Source organism: Dermacentor variabilis, chromosome 9 (assembly GCF_050947875.1).
Source record: "Dermacentor variabilis isolate Ectoservices chromosome 9, ASM5094787v1, whole genome shotgun sequence".
NCBI classification, from domain to species: Eukaryota; Metazoa; Arthropoda; class Arachnida; order Ixodida; family Ixodidae; genus Dermacentor; species Dermacentor variabilis.
Window position 1 is genome coordinate 145,827,369 of NC_134576.1, and position 22,299 is coordinate 145,849,667.

The window sequence follows — 22,299 nt, forward strand, 5'->3', positions numbered from 1 at the left end:
ACTCGGAGAAGTGGAACTGGGCGGCGCGAGGGAGACCACTCAACGAGCGGCGGTCTGCCGGAAGGTCACGTCATCATTTTTTTTTGTACTTTATGGGCGATATAGTAACTGAAGGACGTTACTAGTTTGATTTTTAATAAAATTGTTTGAATAGAACCCTTGCACATTTCATTTCCAGTAATAAATGTGAGCTTGCGACGCAAACAGCCACTGGTGTCTTAATTTTATTTGAGTTTTCTTTTTTAGCCGCTAGGTCGTGTGTCGTGCGATAAGTAAATTGGACGTTGTCTGGGTGTAGACTGCGGCTCTAATATGATGTCCTTTCTCCAGGGCTGAGCTTCTTAGGGTGAACGATTGCGATGAGAGTTCCGTCCACACATCTCACAACTTTGAGAATCTTGCCGTGTTCAAGGAAGCGTTCCTTGACTGCAGCTTTCTCCTGCGCCGTGTAGGGAAATTTCCCCCCCACTTTTTATTTTCCCTCAACCGTATTGGCCCTGGCGACGGCGGTAATGACGCGACTGACTGACGGTTGCGATAACGCAATCGCTTCATTCCAAGCGCACTGCTGAAAACAACCCGGGGCAAAAAAAAGAACGCAACGGACACAGCACTTTCGTCGCAATGTCAGCGTCACTAAAGTTTGTGGCCCGAGATCGCACTGTGTCCTCCGAGAGCCTGAACTATTTTCGGAACTCTCCTTCGCTCCTGCCGAACGCGTCGCACCGATGCCTCTCGTCACGTCGTTGTTAGCAGTGAGGAAAAAGGAAAAAGTTAGCAGTGAGCATTACGTCATTCAGCCCGCCTTGGCGAGCGAACGCTTCGTGAAGACATTCCTTTGCTAAGTGGTGGCCCGACACGTGACCTCGCATTGAGATCATGGAGCAAGAATCGAGATTTGCTGAGACGTTTGGTTCCTAGTAGCTGTGCCATCAAAACTGAGAGCTGGGCGAGTTGGTGTTGTTCCATCTTAACGAAAAAGTCGCGCACTTTTTCGTTAAGATAGGTATGCCAGTAGTTTTAATTCCGTGCGCGCTTGTTCGGCTGCCCTGTTGTGGCTCTGCCAGCAGAGCGGGAACACTGAAATCAACCGCGCACTTTGACATGCGATCGCGTGTTGAGCCGACAGGTTTGGCTTCAAATGCATTGCGCGATGCACCCTTCCAACTTTTTCCTTTCCTCTAGGCCAGCCACAAAGCGAATGCGCGGCCATTGGTGCTTCTCTCTCGTCGCGCCAGCCAGCGCGAGACTAGCCAACGGCCGCGGTTGCCTTAGCAGCCCTCTAGATTGCACTCGCGAGCATCTAGCGAGCCACGTTTCCGCGGTTCCGCTCGTAGCAGACGACGAGTTCGCTTTCCAGATTATTCACAACCTGTGTGGCGACAACAAAATTTGTAGCAACGCTCCTCGGGGATGACGACAACGAAGCGCCGGCCAATGGCGTTCGTGAAAGCGAACCGGTTCCAACGCGAACCGTTACAGAATACGGCCCCTGGCTGCTTGGCGGCCTGTATATAAAGCCCATAATGAAGAAGGTCACTCGGACTGATTTTTGCGTGCAAGCAGGAGCGCGGCAGAAATTCACTTTCTGTAGGACCTCATTTTGGGGTTACATCTGCGCGGACATATTTCGAAACCGTGCTGACGTCCCCGAATGCGCGTGGAATTAATCTAAAGAGAAATAAAACGCCACGAGCATGGCCACCTTATCGCCTTACACTCCAGGAGGGCTTTCGCCAGGGCGCATAAAGACGCAGTCTGGGTGCCCACATTCTTTATTGCCTTCTTTGTTTTACTCCATCATTCGTCAACGCACACAGTTTTGCAGGGTGCTGGTTCTTTTTGGATTTGCAAAAGCCAGTACAGCAACACAACCGGCTCGAGTGACTCTTGGGCTGGCAAGCCTGGCAGTGGGTCATCGAGACGACCGTCGTTGTTTCGAAGGAAAGCGGCCATAGAGATTTTTAAAGCTTGACCTAGAGGGAAATGTGGCGCTATAGCTTCTATGTGGGTAGAGATTCGCTCAGTGCGGATAAGATGGGGAGTGCGGTTCGGCCGATGGATTGGCGCGCGACGAGACTTCGACGGCGTAGGTGCCGCCTTCTGGCAATGAAGCCGCAGCAGCACGTCGCTAAAAATTGCTCTGCGCTGTACTTTTCCAACAAAAATATTATTCACTAAAAGCATGCATGCGTGCTGTGAAGCGCCGCGAAGTATCTGTGCTTACGTTTATTTCTTGTAAAATCTCCTCGGACAGTAATAGTCGGTACCGTGATTTCACAACTCTGTGACAGTGTTGCGTCAACGGGTGCACAATATAATTTTTATGACAGCGGCTTGATTCCTTCAGACTATAAAAAGAACCCGGATAAGTGAAGTGAAAGGAAACTAGGACTGGCACCCGTAGCACAGCGCGAGCCAACCGATACCCAGCATTGCTACACACACGGTGGTTGAAAAGCTGCAGCGTCACGCTTCCCTCTAGCAAGTTTGCGCGAAGCTCTATGGCGGCATCAGTGGCGAAGGGCTTCACAGGGAGGAGGGTAAGCGAGCGGGTATGGCACATTTATTTCTACAGGTAAACATCTGAAGAACCTGCTTGTCGCCCACAGGGACGCGGGGTCACCGGGACGCGGCGGTACACCCACACGCGTGTGCGACGACCGTCCACCATTTATTAGCACTCACGTATCACACCCATTGAGAACGGAGCCCTGGACTCCACACACTGACGCAGAGAACATTCAGCCTGAGCTTAGTGCTCAGCACGCAACGAGGGGGATGGCCACAGGGCACGCGCCCGCATCGAGGCGCCGTCTGGAAGTTCGCTCGCGGCATATCTCTGTCTGTACCGGTCCGCGCATTATGAGGGATGCGCAATGTGAACGGCAAATTTCGGTGAAACTACGCGTGGACCGCCGCGATAGCCGAGTGGCTGCTAAGCCACCCTTGCAGCCGAACACGAGGTCTCGGGCTCGACTCCCGCCGTCTGTGTTGCAGCAAGGACAGAACGCGGAAACGTTCCTGCGTACCGACGCAACAAAGCGCGTTAATGAACCACTCAATGTCGAAGCTAATCACCGTCAACTACACAGGGTCCCTCTTAAGGATGTGCATCCTTTGGGCAACCAATCTCGAACACTTGCCGCAATGTGCTCATTCTTCTGGACACAAAAAAATAAAAAGCGGGTAGATGGAACTTATGCTGGAAGAACGACAACGGTGCCACAGCCAGTAATTCCACGAGTCGTCTTCATCGAAGACAAAGCGCAAAGGGCTCGAGGCTACCTGTCGGAATGTTGACTGTGGGCCGCATCTTTTGGCATATTCGCGATTCGAGAGAGACTGATGTGCTCGATGTCGCTTGGAAATACTGAGCGTAGTGCAGGCGCGGTTCCCCGCCGTCTGGTCAGCGTGCTGTGGCCATCCTTTCTCTCGCGCGGCTTCGCAGACAGCACCCGTGGGCAGGACTCGGAGCTGTCCGAACTGCAAGCACCGCTGCCTGCGTCGAGGCGCGCGCGTCTCTGTGCCCTGACAGAAGGCGCACCGTGGCCGAGGCACTGTGGCGTAGACGTCTGGCCTTGTCTATAGGCATACCTGCCGAGGGCGTTTGCGCAAGTGAACTCACCCGAGAACCTCGCTCGACGAGTGTTTTACCGGCATACCATGTTTCGTAATTTCCCTTGGGGTTTTCTTTTTTCCTTCTTTTTGCATGTAGTTCTCGTTGCGTGTTGTGTGCAGTGTGCCCCTATCACACGTTTATTATTTTTCGTATCTTTGTTGATTTCATTCCTTTCTGCACAATGGCGGAAAATGTGATAGGCCTAGCTAAGAGTTAGACATTATTTCAAAATGTAATATAAGGTGCGGTGATGTTGAAATTAACGGAAGGATGGGGGCAAACGTCAAAGAAAATGAAAAATAACGAAACAAAGGCGTTAGCAAGGCAACTGCGTTTAATCGAGTAAACTCCCGATTGGGCAGATCAAGCATCCCTACGACAGCGCCCGAGAGTTGATGCTCCCAAGAATAACGGGGATTATGTCTTCCCTTCCTTCAACCCTCAAAGGCGGGCGGGCGTTGTGTCCCTCATGCATGGCTCCGCTTGCCTGTCATTTGTCTCCTCCGATTCATATATGCTCTACGTCATCCCTTTCGTGTTCGCAAGCAATAACAACGATGAAAATGGCACCTCCCTAATTACAGATCTCTGTATATAGGGAGGTGCCACTAGTTAATGAGAGATGCTTTTATACGGCTCTCGTTCTACAGCTCATGCTGTTGGCAGCTAACCGTGTCAGAGCTACGCCTTCCGCCCCTGTGTTGAGTGTAACGTGCAGCTGTGTGCGCCAAGTAAGTGTTGTCTTCAGTCTTGCAGAAATGCAATTTCACACAAAATTCTCCTCATTTCGGTGGACCGCTTCACTCGCTTGCCAACGAATGACGGAACGAATGCTAGTCCTACACTAAGAGTAGTGCTGGAGACTCTCCCATTTCTTACTCGAGAGATCCCCTCTACTTCAGTGAAGTGGATTTCAACGTGTAGTACCATAACTCTGCGCTGAAGTATGGTGAATGCATTTCATCGGGCAGTGTGTGCACTTTCGAAAACACCGAGGCGGTCCATTAACTCCCACAAAATCAGCTGCTCGCGCCCAGTGTTTCTTATGAGGTCTAAACTGAACAGGCGCAACGATGACCGTACGTAACAGAAAGTAAAAGCGTCGCAAGTAATCGGGCCTAACAGAGCTGGAGCAGGTACAGCTTGAATGCACCGCGAACATGGCTATCACCAAGATGATGCGAGCTAGTAGGAATAGCACGAGTGGAACAGACGAACGAAAAGGCGCCCTATCTCGATGTCTCCTCTTTAGCTGGCGTGTTCCGTGCGCGCCGTTCTTCACGGACGAAGAGAGCGACCGCCTATGCGACTCCGCCGTTGGCCACGATGCGCCTGTATATTGTCGGTCAGCCGCGTCCTTTAATAACAACGACGTTAACAAAGAACTGCATCACCATCACGTTTTTCTCGCCACAGGAGGGCAATGCAGGGGAACCTCGGTGATATGCGCGAGCCCCCCACGAGAACCACGCGTGACGTTGTCGGTGTGGGTTCGGGATTTTCGCGGTAGAGCTCGTATGAGGACGCCAAGCGCCAGCAGAGCTCTCGACTCGCCGTTACAGAACATGTGCGGAATCTTCGCCACATAATGTGCACCTATTCATCTTTTTTTTTCTCGCGCTCTTTAAAGAGACACTAAAGCGAAACAATAAATCAGTTTAGTCTAACGAAGCATTGTTTCAGAACCCTGCTGGCAGTCATTTTAAAAAAATATATTGATTATTAGATGAGAAAATGAAGGTCCAAGTATCAGTATTGAATTTAGTGCCGAAACCCCAGCGCCGGTACGCCAGCGTGACGTCAGGGATTCCAAAGTATGTTTTCGCATTTGGGCCGCGTTGGCTGAGTAAAGGTTCCCGAAACTTGCCATGTTTAATATTTGGTTCCTCTAGAACACAATGTAGTCAATCTGTACCGCTATATTTAATGAGTAGGCTCTAGAAGATGCCATAAAAATCCATGACGTCACAGCCACCAGGTGCGGGAACTTAAGTAGACGTCGCCACCCGTATTTCGTTCTTGCGCTTTTTCTGGCTGACCAAACGTCTTATCGTTGTAAGAGTGCTGTTTTTGATGTTGTAGAAATGTAATTTACTGATGGAGAAGAAATCATTTTTCACTTTAGTGTCCCTTTAATATCGTAATGAATCGGAAAGCGAGGCCAAAGTTGCATATCTGTGAACGTCTTCCGAAGCCTGTTGCTGGTACGACTAAAAGGGGCCACCTTATCAAACCAAAAGCATTGTTCAATGGCCGAAACGTAACCACACTGAAGGTGGCGCTTACTGCGTAGTTCTTTTCTGTGCGGCTGTTTCAGAACACGCTATTATTTCTTTAAATGTACGTCAACTTGGGCAGCAGGAAGTTCTTTTTCTGATCAAGGCATCAAGGCCATGCGAGACTGCTATGGCCATGCGAGACTGCTATGGCCATGCGAGACTGCTATGGACTGATATTAGCGTGCTCCAGCTCGCACCTTGACACAAGAATGAAATTTTCTGCCTTCATCACTTCGACAGTCTGCTTGTATTTGTGCTGTCGCGCATCTTGACGGAACTAAGAAATGTCGCTTTCCGAAACTGGTCGCCTATCTTTACGTTTATGAGTGCTCACCGACTCATGCGGCGTAACCCTCCTCCCCCCCCCCTCCCGCCTCAAAAAATTCTGTCTACGACACTTCTCCCAGAGTTTGAACATTTATGGGTGTCGTTCTTCTCGAAACAGCGAAAAACGTTCTGAATATTTCGTGCATAGACTCAAGCGTACACCTGTGTCGCGCCGCTGGGTGACTGTGTTATCGCGCTCGTTGTCAACTCTGATTTCGTGCTTCCCATAGCGCGTCTGTGATGCTCCCCGGACACGGAGAGACGGATTGCCTTCCCGACTCTGAAGGACGCATGCTTTGTAACTATACACCGCAACTGTTCTAAGGTTTGTGCGTCCCGGACGCTTAATCGGCGTCGTCAGTGATCGACAGTGTCCATTATCCCTCAGTTGCCAACTAAGGCAGACATGCATCACTATAGCTCTCCACGCTTTCCCCCTGATAAGCCTTGAGCTTCCTGTGAAGGGTCTGTGTAGAAAGCTACAGGGGCTCCTAAGCGCGAAGAAGCCGTTCACATCAGATATGATTCAAACACGCGAGGGCACCTACGTAAAGCCGTTTGCATGAAAGAGCATATCTGGCGGCTATCTTATGAACAACAGCTGCACTGGGCGGTTACGTCACGTAAAATGTAAGAGCACTCCTCACGACGTCAAAGAAGATGCAGTGTATCCGGCCATAGGCCTAAACCCATCAGTCCTTGTACAGTCGACTTCCGTTAATTCGACCTTGGCAAATTCGTATTTTCGCTCGATTCGAACGCACTGGGAGGTCCCGGCGGGAAGCCATACACTGCTACGGAAGGAAACGTTTAGTTCGAACGCGAAAGGATGCCGCTTCGGCGAATTCGAGCCAACAAACCGCCACCGGCGCCCTCTCATGCGTGCCGCGTTCACTAAAAGCTGGAAAACAAGAAATTCTGCAGACGACATTACTGCTTCCCTAGGTGACGGCAGTAACCTGTCCTGCAGTGATGACTTGCGCTGCGCCCTGGGCGATATCTCTTTTTGCGGTCTTTGTCAGCTCCGACGGCTGCGTTGAGTAATGCGGACCACTTACCGACAACGAAGGGCTACAAAAGGAAGAAGAAAGAAAGAAAAATGAAATTTGAGGACACCTACGCACTCCTTAGGAGTTGTGAACACGAAAGCATTAATGTCCAATTGAACGCCCTCGAGCGGTCCTTCGAGTTATGGACTCCCCGCGGCCAAGCGACGCGTTGAGACGCTTGGCGCGTTTTCATTGGGCCTCACCGAGGCGCAGTTAGAACTCGGGCGAGAGCTTGCGCGGAAAAGAAACGCGCGGATAACGCAGGCCTGCGAGAGCGAGGGCGACGTGCCGTCGCGGTGATGCTCTCTCCCACCACGCAACACCTGGCGCGCTACGGCTGCAGCACGTATGCCGTTTCGCCCGCTCTGCTCTATCGAGGCGCGCTCGTGTCGTGGCGTCGCAGCCAATAGAAATCTATTTGCCGTTTCACTGCTGCAGATGACAGGCGTTGGCTTTTTCACTCAGTGAGTCACTTGACGATTTCGTATAAAAAAAATTAAATTAGTTCATTTTGCCGCCGTTTGTTAATTCGACCGACCCTTGCGGTCCCACAAAGGTTTAATTAACGGGAGTCGACTGTGTAAATCAGATTGCTCGTGCGTTTCCATGGCCTGACCTTCCAGTGTAACATCATCTTCCTAAAATACAAGTGTTCATTCGCTCAACCAACGTAACCAAACATACGTGGTTAAGTTGCGCAGTTTCTAAGGGCCTTCTGACCGGATGTGCTCTTTCAAGGCCTTCTAGGCATGCCTGTAGCTGATTGTCGGAAACAAATTAAGATAGTGCTACTGTTTGGGCTTGCTGGGTTCATCATTCGCGTTACGGCGGCTAACGTAAGGCCGCAGAAGAAAGCACCACACATCAGTAAAACGAAGGCTTGCCGAATGGAGGACGGATCCGTTGGTTAAACGCAACTATAGACTTTGTGTCTTGACGCTGACATAGCGCTCGCACGAATCTTCTGACAATAGCACTGCCACTTTCCAGTAGTGGAGCCAGGCAGTGTCACACCGGACACACCCCACGTCCCTTATTTTGCCTTACCCTCTCCGTCCCATGTGATATTGGTGCCTCCCCCCGGGAAAAATTTCTGGCGGCGCCACTGTCACTTTCACCCTCGCGGTGTGCGAAACCTAAGGTAACCAAGGTTTCCGCGGCATGCGCCCGCCTTCTCTTATTATGTCTGCTCGTGTTCTGTCGCATTCGGTAGGTGTGCAATCTGTGGCACGTTACGTACGATAGCTTATTCATTCTTTTCTTTTTAAAAAAAAAAATCGGAAGGCGGTGTTGAAGAAAGGCTCTCGTAAGACACAATAGGTATCGTCGGTTCGTGATTTTCCCCACTAGGCTCAACGGCGAGGGAATGCTTTTTGCCCCGGCCAAAGTGCGATGTTTCCCACGACAGTGAGGCGAGTCTGGGCTCTCGGGAGGACCTCGGTGCGTGACGGGCTAGCGCGTCTCTTTTTGCTCGCCGTCGCCCCGTGGGGACTCGGCGTCATCATCGAGGTTGCCCTGCAGCATTTTCTAGTACACGATGAGCTACGGCTAAGCGGGTTGCGCCCCCTGTGCCTGCTTGCTTGCTGGAGATGTGCGCCGTCTGCTGCTGCTGCGGCGGCGGCGAGGGGGACGCGTTGTGTCGTCTGTATCCGCCTACATGTCTCCGAAAACACCGGCGAAGGTCTTGCGCAGGTTCCTCATGGTGTCGTCCGGGTCCTCGCCCTTCTCGCTCGTCTGGCTCTCCCGCCGTGGCCGCGTGTTGGCGGCCCGCGGTTCCCTGCGAGTGAGGGCATTTTCCATATTATTATTATTATTATTATTATTATTATTATTATTATTATTATTATTATTATTATTATTATTATTATTATTACCGCAACGCCCGCATTGTACAGACTATAGAAGCTGATCTGAGGTTGGGGGTCCTAGGACCGTGTTCTGAATATCATACCTGCAGAGACAATTCCTTGAGGAGCGCGGACCGATTGGATGGAAGATCAAAAGATAATAAGTCGTTTCAATTGTGTCGAGAGGCGCCTATGCGCTGGCTGTTTACGGTGTAGCGAATCAGCGATGCGTTCTGTGACCTCCGGGACCTTTATGAACTGACTGCGATCTCGAACGCCGCTATAAATGTAAATTTCTTGGAAGGTGAACTTACCGCAGTTGCGCAGGATATAAGTCAGCAAGAAATATTCTAGGGCCGTTTTGCTTCCTTGTAACAACCGCGTTTGACGAAACTCATCCTAATCAGACCTTTTCTCGGTTATGAAGCGTGACATGTACCGTTGCAAGATATCCTCTGATACTCAACTTTAAGCATGCAAAAGAAAGAGGTGGCGACGATGAGTACGGCAAGAAATGCGCTATCAGTGTGCTTACACTTCTTGTCGTAGTTTGACCTCGACCCATCTTCTGCAGCACCGAAATTAATGACACGCACACGTGCGCGTTGCAAAGAGTTCAATTCAGGAAGAGAGCCCGGGACTGCATGTGGAGTTCCTGTCACCGTAGTGTGACACAGCACTATAACTTATGAATAAACTAGAACAAAACAATAGAACAGAATGCACAATAAAGCGACGTAGAATAAGTGCGCTGTCAGTGAGTACACTTATCTCTCCACGTGTGGGGACCAGCATATAATCGTAGCTAATGCGGTACTGTACAGAACCAGAAAGAACCGGCACTGTCGTCGCGCATGGTATACTGAGACTCGGACCAGGAGCTATATGTATGTACTCACTGTGTGGCGGCGGCTGCTGCTGCTGCAGGGGGCACCGCGGCGGGTACTGCTGCGGCGGGTACGGGTACGGGCGCAGCACCACCGCCCATCTGCTGGGGCGGCGGCCGGCAGTACTGCTGCATCCGCTGGAGCACCAAGTCAGCGATGAAGCGCCGGTCTTCCTCCTGGCTCTCGCCCAGTAGCTGCATGGCCGAGTCGTTGGCCTGCAGACGCGCGAGTCCCTTAAGCACGAACCAATTGGACTACCATGACGTCACTGGACAAAAGGTGACGAACACGGCTGACGCGACTCGGGCAAGGCTGTAGAATTCGTTTCGATGAGTGGACTTATGTTTGCTCCTACCAAGTATGACAAGGCCCCATAATTGACAAATGTTGATGCCTCGAAGCAACGTGGGCTCTGCGACAGACGGAGCGGTTGAGGGCTCCGACATAATTCTGACCGCCTGCGGTTCCCCAACGTACACCCAAAACTCGTGTACCGAGCTTCGGGTGCGCGTTACAGAATCCCAGGTGGTCCACTGCGGTACCCCGCAGTGACGTCTCTCACAATAGACTGATCCTGCCTTTGGAACGTAATATACATGCACGTTTACGATCGCACAACAAAGGCGTTCGCGCTCAGCTACAGAGGTCACGAGAGAAAGTACGCGCCTCGGTGATGAACTCCCTGCCGTCCTTGGCCTGTATGGCCTCGACGGCGCAGATGTCGAGGCCGCCGAACAGCTCGGACACCGTGTCCACCCACAGCCGGTGCCGGTCGGCGAGGGGAACCTGCTCGAGCATGGCCGATCCCACGTTGGCCTTCCAGTGTCCGCTGATGCTCTTGCGCACAAAGCACTTGTAGGCGGAGCCGATCTTCTGGATGTGCAGGTCGCACTTGGCCTCGACGAACGGTTCGACGACGCAGTAGTCGCCCGCGAGCGCCACCAGGCCGGCCACGTCCTGCAGCTCCTGCTGGTTCTGGACGCGCACCTTGCCCAGTCCGCCGTGCGCGTGGCCCACCTTCACCACGCAGGGGAACTTGGACGCCGCCAGCTGCAGCGGGGGGGAGGGACGCGGCAAGTGTGGCCATCGATCGTGAGAGGGTCTTAACAACATGGATCGCAATGGCGTATGAATCAGAGCTATTCGGGCGTCGCAACAATGCTCTCTGGGTTGCTGCGAGCTCACGCGAACACCTGCTCAGGAGACCCACGAATAGCGGCAGCATGTGCGCTTTGTGTATACCCACTCCTAAGAAGACGTGTTCTCGCACCCTGATGGTATACCGTCGGCACCATATAGTACCAGGCACCGCGTACGAAGATGACACCTGCTGACGCCGTGACCAGCCACTATAGTAACTACCTGGTTTCGCGCGATTCACTTTTTGAAAAATAAAATACGCAAAGAAAACTACAGCGACCATTGTGCCGGCGTCGACACATACGCGCCACCGAACGACTGTCGGCGAAACAGTTAGCACACTTGGCGCACGGTCGAACTGGAGCACGCACGCGCGTGCGCCTAACCAGGTCCGCCGTGTCTGTTCAAGCGGGTCAAGCCATGGGTTAACCGCACGGGGCACAAGGCGCCGCTACCTGCAGCAATTACGCTCGCACTTTCGCATATATTCAGGTGTGTGTCCGCACTAGTGAGTCTCCGCTAAGCTGAACATACATTTGCACGCAGACGAATGAATTCGTATAGGTACAGTGGGAGGCAGTGTGACATCGCGCTAAAGGGCGTTGATTACCGAATGCGCGTCTATATATATAGTATCCGCAGCAGTCACGCTGAATGTGGCGCGCAATTCGAACGAGTGCTCCACGGCCGGCATCGCGCTTTATCATAACGGCGTACTGCTACAGCTGCGTTTAAGCCAGCGTTGTGCACAGACATCTGACTGGATGTTCTGTCCGGACGCGTAGCTTTGCTCGCTGTGCGCCGAACCCCGGGTGCTATTAAGCGCTACCGTGGAAGGCCTCTGCCAAACACAGTTCACTGACCGCTAGGAGAAGAAGGCATTGAAAAAGACCGCTTATACTATATGTCGTAGTAAAAGCAGGCACCAAACTTGCTCCAGTGATCTGATCGATTTCTCGACCGCAGTGCTCGAACGGGTGTGCGCGCACGCTTGATTACCAGTTCACTGTGACGGTATAGAAGAGCAAACAAAGAACCTTCTCCGCCCGGCCACCGCACCCTCATTGGCTGCGGTAAGTGGAAACTTGTGTGCAGTCAGATTTGTTGCGCCCCGCGATGCTCGCCGGCACCCGCTCGTATTTCTAGGCGCGTAGAACGAAATAAACGTCATCGCGTTCGCGACCAAACTGAACGGAACTGTCCGATTTGACGTTAACTCGATCTCTCGAAAGATAGAGCTCTGTATACGGTGGATAACGGGTAAATGCGTACCTCTTTTACACGTCTTCGCGAAATATGCCGCATGGGGAAACCTTTATTGAAACCTGTCAGGGTCTGCTGGAAAGTTGTTGGATGCCGTCGTTAGTCGACCGCGGCATTACAGGGCTTTTACGAACGTGTGTTTTGGATCACCGCGAGGTGCCGTCGGAATCGATTTGAAGATGACTCTGGTTTAAAGTGGAACCCGCGAATCAACAAAGAGCGAGAGGCACGTGTTCGTTGAAGCGGGAAAGCACACGCGGTGCATCCTTGCACATGTGGACGAACCTTATTTCGCTCGTTGAGCCCTGTGGCGAATCGAACGTCTGCCTCCGATTCTTGGGCATCGTTTCAACGAGTGAACGTAAACTTGATCTTTAAGTATAGTTGTCATTTTGTGCGCGAGAAATGTCTGGTGTGTGAGTGCGTCTGTCGTTTTCTTTGCTCATAAGAGCAGCGCCCGCGTGTCATACTCGCGCTCGACGCCATGGCGGGCCTGCGGCTTGCGAGGCAGCGTGTGCGCGACGCGTGGTTTTCAAACGCCACAACACACGATCGAAGGCGACGATGCATGCTCTCGCGTTTAGGCTACGTTAAACAGAAGAAAAGCGCGTACGCAACTGCGCGTGAATAGGTTTTACCGGTACACACAGCGATGCGGCGTAGCTTGAAAGGGAACCGCACAGGGAGTGTTCGGCGTCTATTCAGGCCATTTGATTCGATATTCGCGGTTTTTGTAAACGACGGTGCCATGGCAGGACGGAACAGTGTCCTCTTCATGCACTGTCGTTTGTTCTTTCTTATTGCTCTCTCTCTCTCTCTCTTTTAATGTGATAGCGTCAAATGGCCCATTGAGCGAAAAAGCCGGCGTCGCGGCGTCTGTAGCAGCGAAACTTCTCGTTGGCTGCGACGCTGGCTCGCGCTTGCTGGCTCGGGCTTCGACGGAGCAGGACGTGCGAAAGGGTATGCTTTCTGTCGCGTGAGGGGAGAGGGCATCGCCGCGACGCCACGTCACCGTCGTTCTCGGAAGTCTGCGTTATCCGCGCGTTCCTTGTCCGCGCAAGCTCTCGCCCGAGTTCTAACTGCGCCTCGGTGAGGCCGAATCAAAACGCGCCAAGCATCACAACGCGCTCGCTTGCCCGCGAGGAGCTCATAACTCGAAGGACCGCTCAGCGGGGTTCAATTGGACATTAATGATTTCGCGTTCACAACTTATAAGTGCTTAGGTATACTCGGATTTTTGAAAGATGTATGGCGCATTTCGTGTACGGAGTGGACATAATTAAATTTTATGATTTTATTTTTAGAAATCGTCTGCTGCAGATCACATAATTCTAGTCCTTGAATTTTATTATTCAGAGAAGCGGACACCACTTGCACGAGAAACCAAAAGGCATATTTAAGAAATTAACAAGAATTCACTAATGAAATTCCTAATTAATTTACGGCACATATTGCAATTTACGAATTGTAGCCGGTTAGTTTGCGAGACGTATCCTCGTTGAATGAATTTCCGGAATGACACCAGTTTGGTAATATATGCCATCAAGCGGCGTCGTTAGTATGCACTGTTGTTCCACTTTCTTTAACAAAACGTTCTTTTATGCATTGAAGCACAATAGTAACTGGAAAGCCAATGTATTTCGTCCCACACTCTGAGAAATAATATCTCGAAACTGGTGTCATCCTCGAGATTCACTTCAAGTGGATGCGTCTCGCAAACTCACGAGCTACAATTCGTACATTCGAATATGTGCCGTAATTAACTAAGAAGTTAAGTATTGAATTTTGTTAATTATTTGAATATGTGCTTTGATTTCTCGTGCTCGTAATGTCCGCCTCTTTGAATTATCCATATCAAGAACAAGAATTGTGCTATCTGCCACAGGCGATTTCTAAAAATTCTGTAAAACTTAAAAATGATCACCCTCTACAGCAGTAGTATATAAACAATGCCGGAAGACGTATCTGACAACAATATGCGCTCATTGCAACGTGTTGCAATAATGCCATCAAGTGTAATGCGCTCCAAGCGTTCTCAATTGCATGACACATACCTGTTTCTTGAAGGAAAACGAAAACTACATTTGCGATGAATATTCCCGTACCTCTACTGCAACGTCTAAGGGAACAGGCTGTCGTCGCTGCAACCTTCCGCGCTTTGGCTGAACGTCGCGAGATGGCGCCGCCGACCACCAGTGCGAGCGGTCCGTCCTGCGTCCCGACATACGTCTACGCTGCGCGAAAGCTCTCGTTATCGCATCGAGAACACTGCTGTAACGCAGTGATTTGGGCTTGTCGGTAAGACATCGTGAGGCTTGTAAAGGACGAAAGTGAGACGTGACACACACAGGCGCTTGTGTGTGTCACGTCTCACTTTCGTCCTTGTCTTTTTAACGCGCTACAAGCCTCACGAGAACACTGCACTGAAAAGGTGTTAGATGGCGACGACAGGCGCAAGGTGGCGTTGATTATGGTGATAAACTATACACTACCTATACGTATAGTATATATGTATACTTCAGAAAGAAATGTAGAACGATGCGCCACCCGTACTATGCTTTCTCAGTCACGCACCAAGCGGTGTAATTAAACAGCAGACATCTTATTTTACGGGACTGTTATGGCTGGAATCCGACAAAATTATTTAACATCGTGATCGCTGTATGAACCTTCGCTGCGGGTGGCACGAAGAGCTCGACAGAACAACACTGTCAACTGCGATAGGATTTCACGCGTGTAGTTAATGAAACGTGAAACTCCTACAGAGTGCGTGCATTAAAAAGCACCTTCAGCTCCATTTTTTAACCATTCTAAGTTTATGTATACCTTTAATTTACAGTGGCTCTTTCAAAGTTTAAAGTAGCCGGAAGATCCCTTCTAGACGATGCGACTATAACTGTTCCTATAACTTTTGGGACATCAAAAGCGCACCAGGAGTGCACTCTTATAAGGACAGAGTGTGCTGGTGTCTCCTTTTGCGCGATCTGCTTGTCTCATATGCTTAACTCCATTTGAAAGTGTTTTCTTACTCCATAATAGAACGCATTCACATCAATTACGGTGAACGAACTCTATCGGGGAGTACGGGGACATTCAAAAGGGAGTCCAGTAAGGGAGAACTGTCTCCACTTATTCCCATTAAAGCGTCCCTTCCCGTCGAGGTCGCGCGCGCGCGTTGACCCTCGTAGACGAGCGCGGCCAAGGCTGCAACGGCGCGGCCATGCGAAATAGGCCGCACCATGTCGGCGTGGTTGGGGAAGAAGCTCTGCTCCACGAGGGGAAACTGCTCGCGGCCCAGGCGCCGCTGGGCGCCCTGCAGCTGGGCGAACACCCACGGCTTGTCCTGGAAGTTGTACAGGCTGTGCAGCGAGTTGACCGCCGGCACGCCCCCGAGCCGCAGGCCCAGCAGGAAGGGCCGGTTGTCGCGGCTGCCGTCGCGCACGTGCTGCCGCACCAGCACCATGTCCGGCCGGAACGAGCGGACCACCTGCACCGCCGCGCGTTAGTTTCGAAAGGGGACGACGGCGACAGCTTACGGACACGACGGGCCACTCTACTGCAGGATTCGCCGTTTGTCTCTTATTTACCTCCGCCTTCGAGAGTTTAGAAAGGCGTCAGCCTGCTCACACTCCTAGCCTGCACGTTCTTCTCGCGCGTGTATGCGTAGGAGGTGGCGCGACGATGCTCACCTTGGTTCCCTGCCTCATGGCCGCCATGCTGACGGTGGCGCCCGCCTCTGAACTGGCCCATATGCTGAGGTCCTTGAATTCGGCTTGCTCGACGCGCACGTCCCACTCGCCGTGCACCTTGCGGCCGCGGAAGTGCTTGGCCCAGTCGGTGTGCGCGTCGTCCACCACGAGCAACGTGAGCTGCCGCTCCTTGCCGGGTCCGACGACCGTGCTTCCGCCCGATCCACCTGTACGACGAGAAAGAGCCACTGCTTCCCTTTGCCAGACTCTGCACGGGCACGGCTACCAGAGTAAACGCATCCCTGGTCGGAGATCTACGAGAAATGTCGAAAATTGAGTGCAAGGACAAGCAGCATTTCCCGCGAGTGGGGCTGCCCGGGTGCACGCGACTTATCGTTTTTTTCGCTAGCCTGCATGCAGCGGGCACTGCCCGCGCGGGACACGCACCTCCGCCCACCACACGGCCGGTCAGCGAGGCGCCGCGCGACAGCAACGAGCTGACCCCGCTGCGCGCCGGCGAGCTGGGCGCGCTCGTGGCCGAGCTCGGGCGCAGGTTGAGGGAGAGGTCGGTGTCCCCGGGCTGTGCGGTGCCCGCATTCCCGGCGCCGGCCGCAGTGGCGGAGGCGCCCCCCGCTGCTCCGGCGGCGGGCGCATCGCCGGCGGCCCCGGGCTGGTCGTCGAGCTCGCCGGAGAGGTCGCCCGACGAGAAGCGCCGCCGGAGGTAGTTTGTGGTGCTGGTGAAGCCCTGCTTGAAGCTGGAGAAGGAAATCTTGGCTGCGGCGGCCGACGGCGACGAGAACGGATTGGTCGCCGGGTACTGGCCCGCTGGCGCCGCCGTGGTGGCGGTGCTCGGCTGCTGGCCGGACGAGGCCGCCGCCCGCTCCTCCTCCTCCTCCCCCGACTGCATGTGGAAGGGGGGGGGGGGGGTGTCTCGTTAACACGGTGGAGCACGCGCGCTGCAGCGCAATATGTGCGGGTCCCGAAGCCAAGGACCGACACCGCGTGCGCGTGAGAAGACGGACGTGAGAGCGGGAAAAGGGAAGAGGACAACAAGTGGTTTCTACGGGAAAGAAATGGCACTACAGATGGGACACGAGGAAGGTGACGGTCGGGGCAGCGGCAGATGAAGTACGAAAGAACACTACGCCATAAAACAGACAAAAGCGGTAATCTCGAATTGAGACTGCAACGAGAACTCTTTTGCAAGATATACGTACGACAGCCTAAAGGGTGAACGAGCTATCAAGAACTTCAGTAGTATAACTAATGAAAAGGAAACTGACGTGACACATTGAGGTATACTAACAACGTGCACTAATAATATGTGCGTAATAAGTACAAGGCGCATTCGCACATGGCCAAGGGAGACGGGACCTACGCGCCCCGATTGTGACGTCATCTGTGGGTCACGCCGGTGCTCCTGTTGCAAACATTGCATTCCAAGAATAACGAAGGAGGGACAGGCCAAGTGTGACCGGCGCTTTGTTCCTTGTGTGCGTGGCGTCACGGCTCAGAGAGGACCCTCGTCTGTTCAGACGCTATCTTTTACTGCAACCTGGCTGGGATTGAAGGTCCCCTCACCAGGCTCCATTGCAAATTTGAGTTAGACACTGGGAATGGTAGGACGCTGTCTAGGAAATGCTTAACAGCAAGAATTTTTGAGATTGGTTCATTATTAGAGGAGGTAGGCGAAGTCGAAATGTCTCATTACCATGCTGCCAGTAGATGAGATTCGCTGCCAACGTAGACAGTCTCCTTCAGCCTCGAATAGTGCCTCCAGACCTTTCTTCCCTGCGTTCCCCGATGGAGCAGCAGATCGACCGCGTCACGTTTGCACGTGTGACCTTCACTCTGACCGTGGAAGCAGGGCTCCTTCGAGAGGAAAGGCGCGCCGGGTTCTGTTTCAAATTTTAGCTCTTTTCGCGCCACTTGATGCTTTACTGGCACGATTGCCACCGCGCTAACCACGCGGGGCGCTTGTCTGTTTGCGATGCCCAAACATGGCAAGCGGCCCTAAAATCAAAGTAGTAATGAAGTTTTTGACGCAATGGTTCTACGGAAACCCGCAAGGTGGAGAGAAGTAATTAATAAAGGGAAAATCAGACATCCACCCCTTCGTAGCAATTGCTACAGAAGAATCCCATACGGGTTCCTCGAAAGAAAAGCCTCGCAGTTGAAGAAAAATTCGTCCTGGTCCGGGACTCGAACGCGGCACCACCGCCTTTCCGTGGCAGCCGCTCTACCATCTGAGCTAACCAGGCGACTAGCAGATGGCAGGCGAAGTGGAATTTGCTTCGAGTTGTTGACAAATTCGACTTCGCCCTGTCATCTGCTAGCTGCCTGGTTAGCTCAGATGGTAGAGCGGCTGGCTCGGAAAGGCGGTGGTCCCTGGTTCGTGTCCCGGACCAGGACGAATTTTTCTTCAACTGCGAGGCTTTTCTTTCGAGGAACCCGTATGGGTTTCATTTGTAGCAATTGCTACGAACGGGTGGATGTCTGAGTTTCCCTTTATTAGCAATAAAGTTTTTGAACGTATACAGCCTCCCCCCCCCCCAAAAAAAAGAAACAAAATAAGAGAAGGTGTCAACGTGTGCCAAAGGCAACAAATAACGTCGCCATGCTGATTGCAGCTTGCCTCTCGTGACCGGCGCTCGTCCCTACCGCAGCCCGACTCCCCCGCGCACTGCGATCGTCCCCAGTCGGGGCTTCTTCCCTACGTCACGCCCCACGACCCAATCGCAGGGCCGCGTAGCATGACGTCGCGGGACGCGGACGCGGCGCCCGGGGAAAACGGCGCGCGGTCGAGGGGCAGGCATTTGGGAGGGGTTTTCCTCGCAATGGCGAACAAGTCCGGAGCCTTAGGCACAGCATCGACTGCGCCCCAGTATACCGAAGGAACTCCCACAATATATATATATATATATATATATATATATATATATATATATATATATATATATATATATATATATATATATATATATATATTCACTCGCGCGGGATAGACTGTACTTTCAGCGAACACCTCAAATGTTGCTTGTAAGATGTTACATTCCATAGGGTTTGAGTCGCTTCTGTTTTCTGATCTCACCATCGACGTTTCGTGAAAACTGCATTTGTCGAATTCAAGCGGTAGTGAACCGTCGTTTATCGGGAACGTTCCCGAAGGTTGCCTCGGTTGAGTCGCTTCTCACTTTCGCATTGAACGGAGACCTCATATATATGAAGAAACTGTTCGTGCAGTCCCGATCAGCTGCTATCGAAATTCACGACGCCACGAAGGGCTGTATCGTGCGTCAAACTGACGGCGCTAAAGATGTCTTTCGGTATACCGTCCACTATGGCTTTCGCCCACAACGTATACACGAGTGGGCCTGCTATATCCCAGAAGCGCAGCCCACCAATGTCTAGCTGGCTTACCGTACACTCTCTCCCTCTCTCTTTACGAAAGAAGATGGTACTCGAGGGAGTCCAACGTGGGTTCAAGGGGCCTCTCACCACAGAACCTCACCGAAGTTCCTGCACTGTGCGAAGGCGCACTTTGCAGGTTGCAATAGGGAGTTTTAGAAGTAGCACACACAAGCATCTTTGCGTACCCAAAGACACCCTGCTTGCGTTCTTTCACATTCTGGGTTCTTTTGTACGCTCGGCGGTTTGCGTCTTCTAACTCATGAGTGCGCGATACCTAAAACGCAGTGGCGTAGCTAGGTCGTCTGGCACCCGGGGCCCATAGGTCTTCTGTCACACCCCCCCCCCCACCGGGTGTAGCCGGCGGAAAAAGGGGTGTCTTCAGACCTAATGACACTCCCCCCCCCCCCGCCCCTGGCCCCTTGCACCCGGGGCCTACGGCCCCCCGGCCCCCCCTGTTGCTACGCCACTGCTAAAACGTCTTAACGTTTCTGTCTACTGTGCCTTAAAACAGGTGCACCTCGAACATGGAAGAAAAAGAAACCAGTCCCCAAATAGTCCGTGAACGGGTCAAGGGATGTATCGAAATGACCAGCTTGAACACTTTGCGCGAGAACGGTCGGACCTCAGGTCTGGTATATGCGCGTCCGTTTCGGGAGAGCTATAGCGAGCACGATTAACGCACCTCTGACGTCTCTCCGATGTCACGTCTACAATCAGATTTACTGCCAGTCCGGTTTGCCGTATCGAAGGGAACGTGGAGAAAAGAAGTGTCGATGCACGGGTCACGTGGGTTTCGAATTTCATAGTCCACTTCTGGGAACGTATCACAGACGTTGAACTGAGGGGAACTCGGGGAAGTTGGAACTTCGTGTATAGCGACGGAAGGGAGTAGCGCGCAAGACAAGGACGCAAGAAAAGGAAACACAAACACGCAGACTTGTTGCTATGGTATTTATATCAACTTAATTGTACAAGCCGCCATATGCACTGACCCAAGCGTTGTAACCAAGACGCATGTATGGCGACATCTTGAACACGAATATCATGTGCTTCACCTATGGCGCGACGCTAACTTGCGTACTCGTTTACAGCCTGGGGAGGGAGAAAATGCATATATGAGTGTGAAGGTTTTCAAATCTGCGTAACGATGACCGCCAGAACAGTCGGTAAAGTTGCGGAGTTCGAACGCTAAATTGAGACAGTGTCACAGTGATAACCTCTTCCTCCACCCGCGAACACACGCTGAACAGTAGAAGAGCTCAGAAAGCGTTATTCATCGGTCCAACCCAATTTTGTGATTTGTTTGAGCGCGAAGTAGTTCCGAGTATTTTCAACAAGGACTGTACACAGCGCCGATGAAGAATAAACGGCGAGTTTCTCTGGTCCACTTGGAGACGCCTTTATCCACTCTGCAGTCGGAAACGCACGTTTGGTTGGCCAGTGCCTATGACGCAGCCCGCAATCGTCGTGTTCCGTTGACGCGGCGCTGCGTTAGTGAAAATGCAATTCGGGTCTACCATAGACATTACATGTGTAGTCGACTAAACGATCTTGCCGGCGAAGAAAAGAATAACTGCTCCACATCAGCTAGCGGAGTTCACCACGAGCCCGTGCACCCGTCAATTACAGCACTATTACTCGAAAAAAAAATTTTTTTTTTTAAGTTCCCGCTGAGCTCATTTATGGGGCACAAAGACTATCGAGTTCGGAACCGACGAAGCGTGGTCACGTTCACCCATTCTTTATTCCTAGCTCGTATAAGAGCGGCACGGCAGCGCTATCGTCGCCGCGGGCGCAGTATCGAGCCAAGGGCAACGACCGACCCACTGCGGCGAACGGGTCAGCGGGGAGCACGGTCGCCGAGGCCTCACTTTGCAGTGCAGGAAAAGAGGCAGAAAAAGGGGAGGGGGGGGGCATTAGAGAAACCCATTTACTTCTTCCGGACAACAACGGAGTAAATATCGTCCCATTGGGCGCGAATAGTGTTGATATCGGTCGACCGCAAGGCGCGCTAATGGCCCCACACTGCGGCACCACACCGCGTCGTTTCGCAATCCTGCCATTCTGCAGTGCGCAGGAAAACCTCGTTACAATGAAAGAGCGTGTACCGAAGCGATTAACACGCCGCGAAGAATCAGTCGTATATATATACACTCGTCGAATAGAGCTCGGAAGCATGTATACGAATAGATTCTGTATAACGAAATTAAGTCTGTAACGAAACGGTCGTAGCCCAATTGCGATTTCATCGCAACGACACGTTTTTGCTTACAAATCTGAACACAACCGTCATCTTAGCATAGGCCTGGACGTGCAAACAGATCCACGTGAATAGCCATATTATTCGCGCTAGCTCCCGGATACTAATATGTATCGCCTCGTACATGATGGTGTCGATTTGCCGAACTCAGTTTTTCTATAGTAATGTGTAAATAAATAAATAGAAGCAACAATGGCAGACAAGCATCCGACACTTCTCGTTGTTGGATTTTTTAGGGATTAGCAAAACCAAGCACCTGTCCTCGTATTTCGCTCCTCCTTAGAGCTAATTATATGTTGGTGCTATTTATTAACGCCTTGAGCATATTTGTTACAAGCCATGGGACCTGAATTACGGCGCTACATGAATCTAATCAGCAAGCCGTATTTTTCGAACGCATATACTTTGCAATTCTTTTTACGAGTGTACTAAGTTCGCAGACTCCATAGTGAAGCAAGGCCCCAAATCGAGAACACTGCAATTACTCATAAGCCACTGCGACTATAGAATACAATAAAAAAAAAA

General features: G+C 51.9%; 1 protein-coding gene and 1 pseudogene across 1 annotated transcript; both read right to left on the reverse strand.

Moving 5' to 3' along the window:
• Positions 1 to 2,550: 2,550 nt before the first annotated feature.
• LOC142557762 (synapsin-like) lies at positions 2,551 to 16,667 on the reverse strand. Its single transcript, XM_075669849.1, has 6 exons — positions 16,551 to 16,667; positions 16,104 to 16,330; positions 15,653 to 15,901; positions 10,678 to 11,061; positions 10,024 to 10,226; positions 2,551 to 9,054 (listed from the first exon to the last, which is right to left on the reverse strand). Exons 2-6 carry the CDS (start codon positions 16,128 to 16,130, stop codon positions 8,931 to 8,933), a joined length of 987 nt encoding a protein of 328 aa, XP_075525964.1. The 5' UTR covers positions 16,131 to 16,330; positions 16,551 to 16,667; the 3' UTR covers positions 2,551 to 8,930.
• On the reverse strand, positions 16,386 to 17,010 carry LOC142558581 (synapsin-like; annotated as a pseudogene).
• Between the last annotated feature and the right edge of the window lie 5,289 nt (positions 17,011 to 22,299).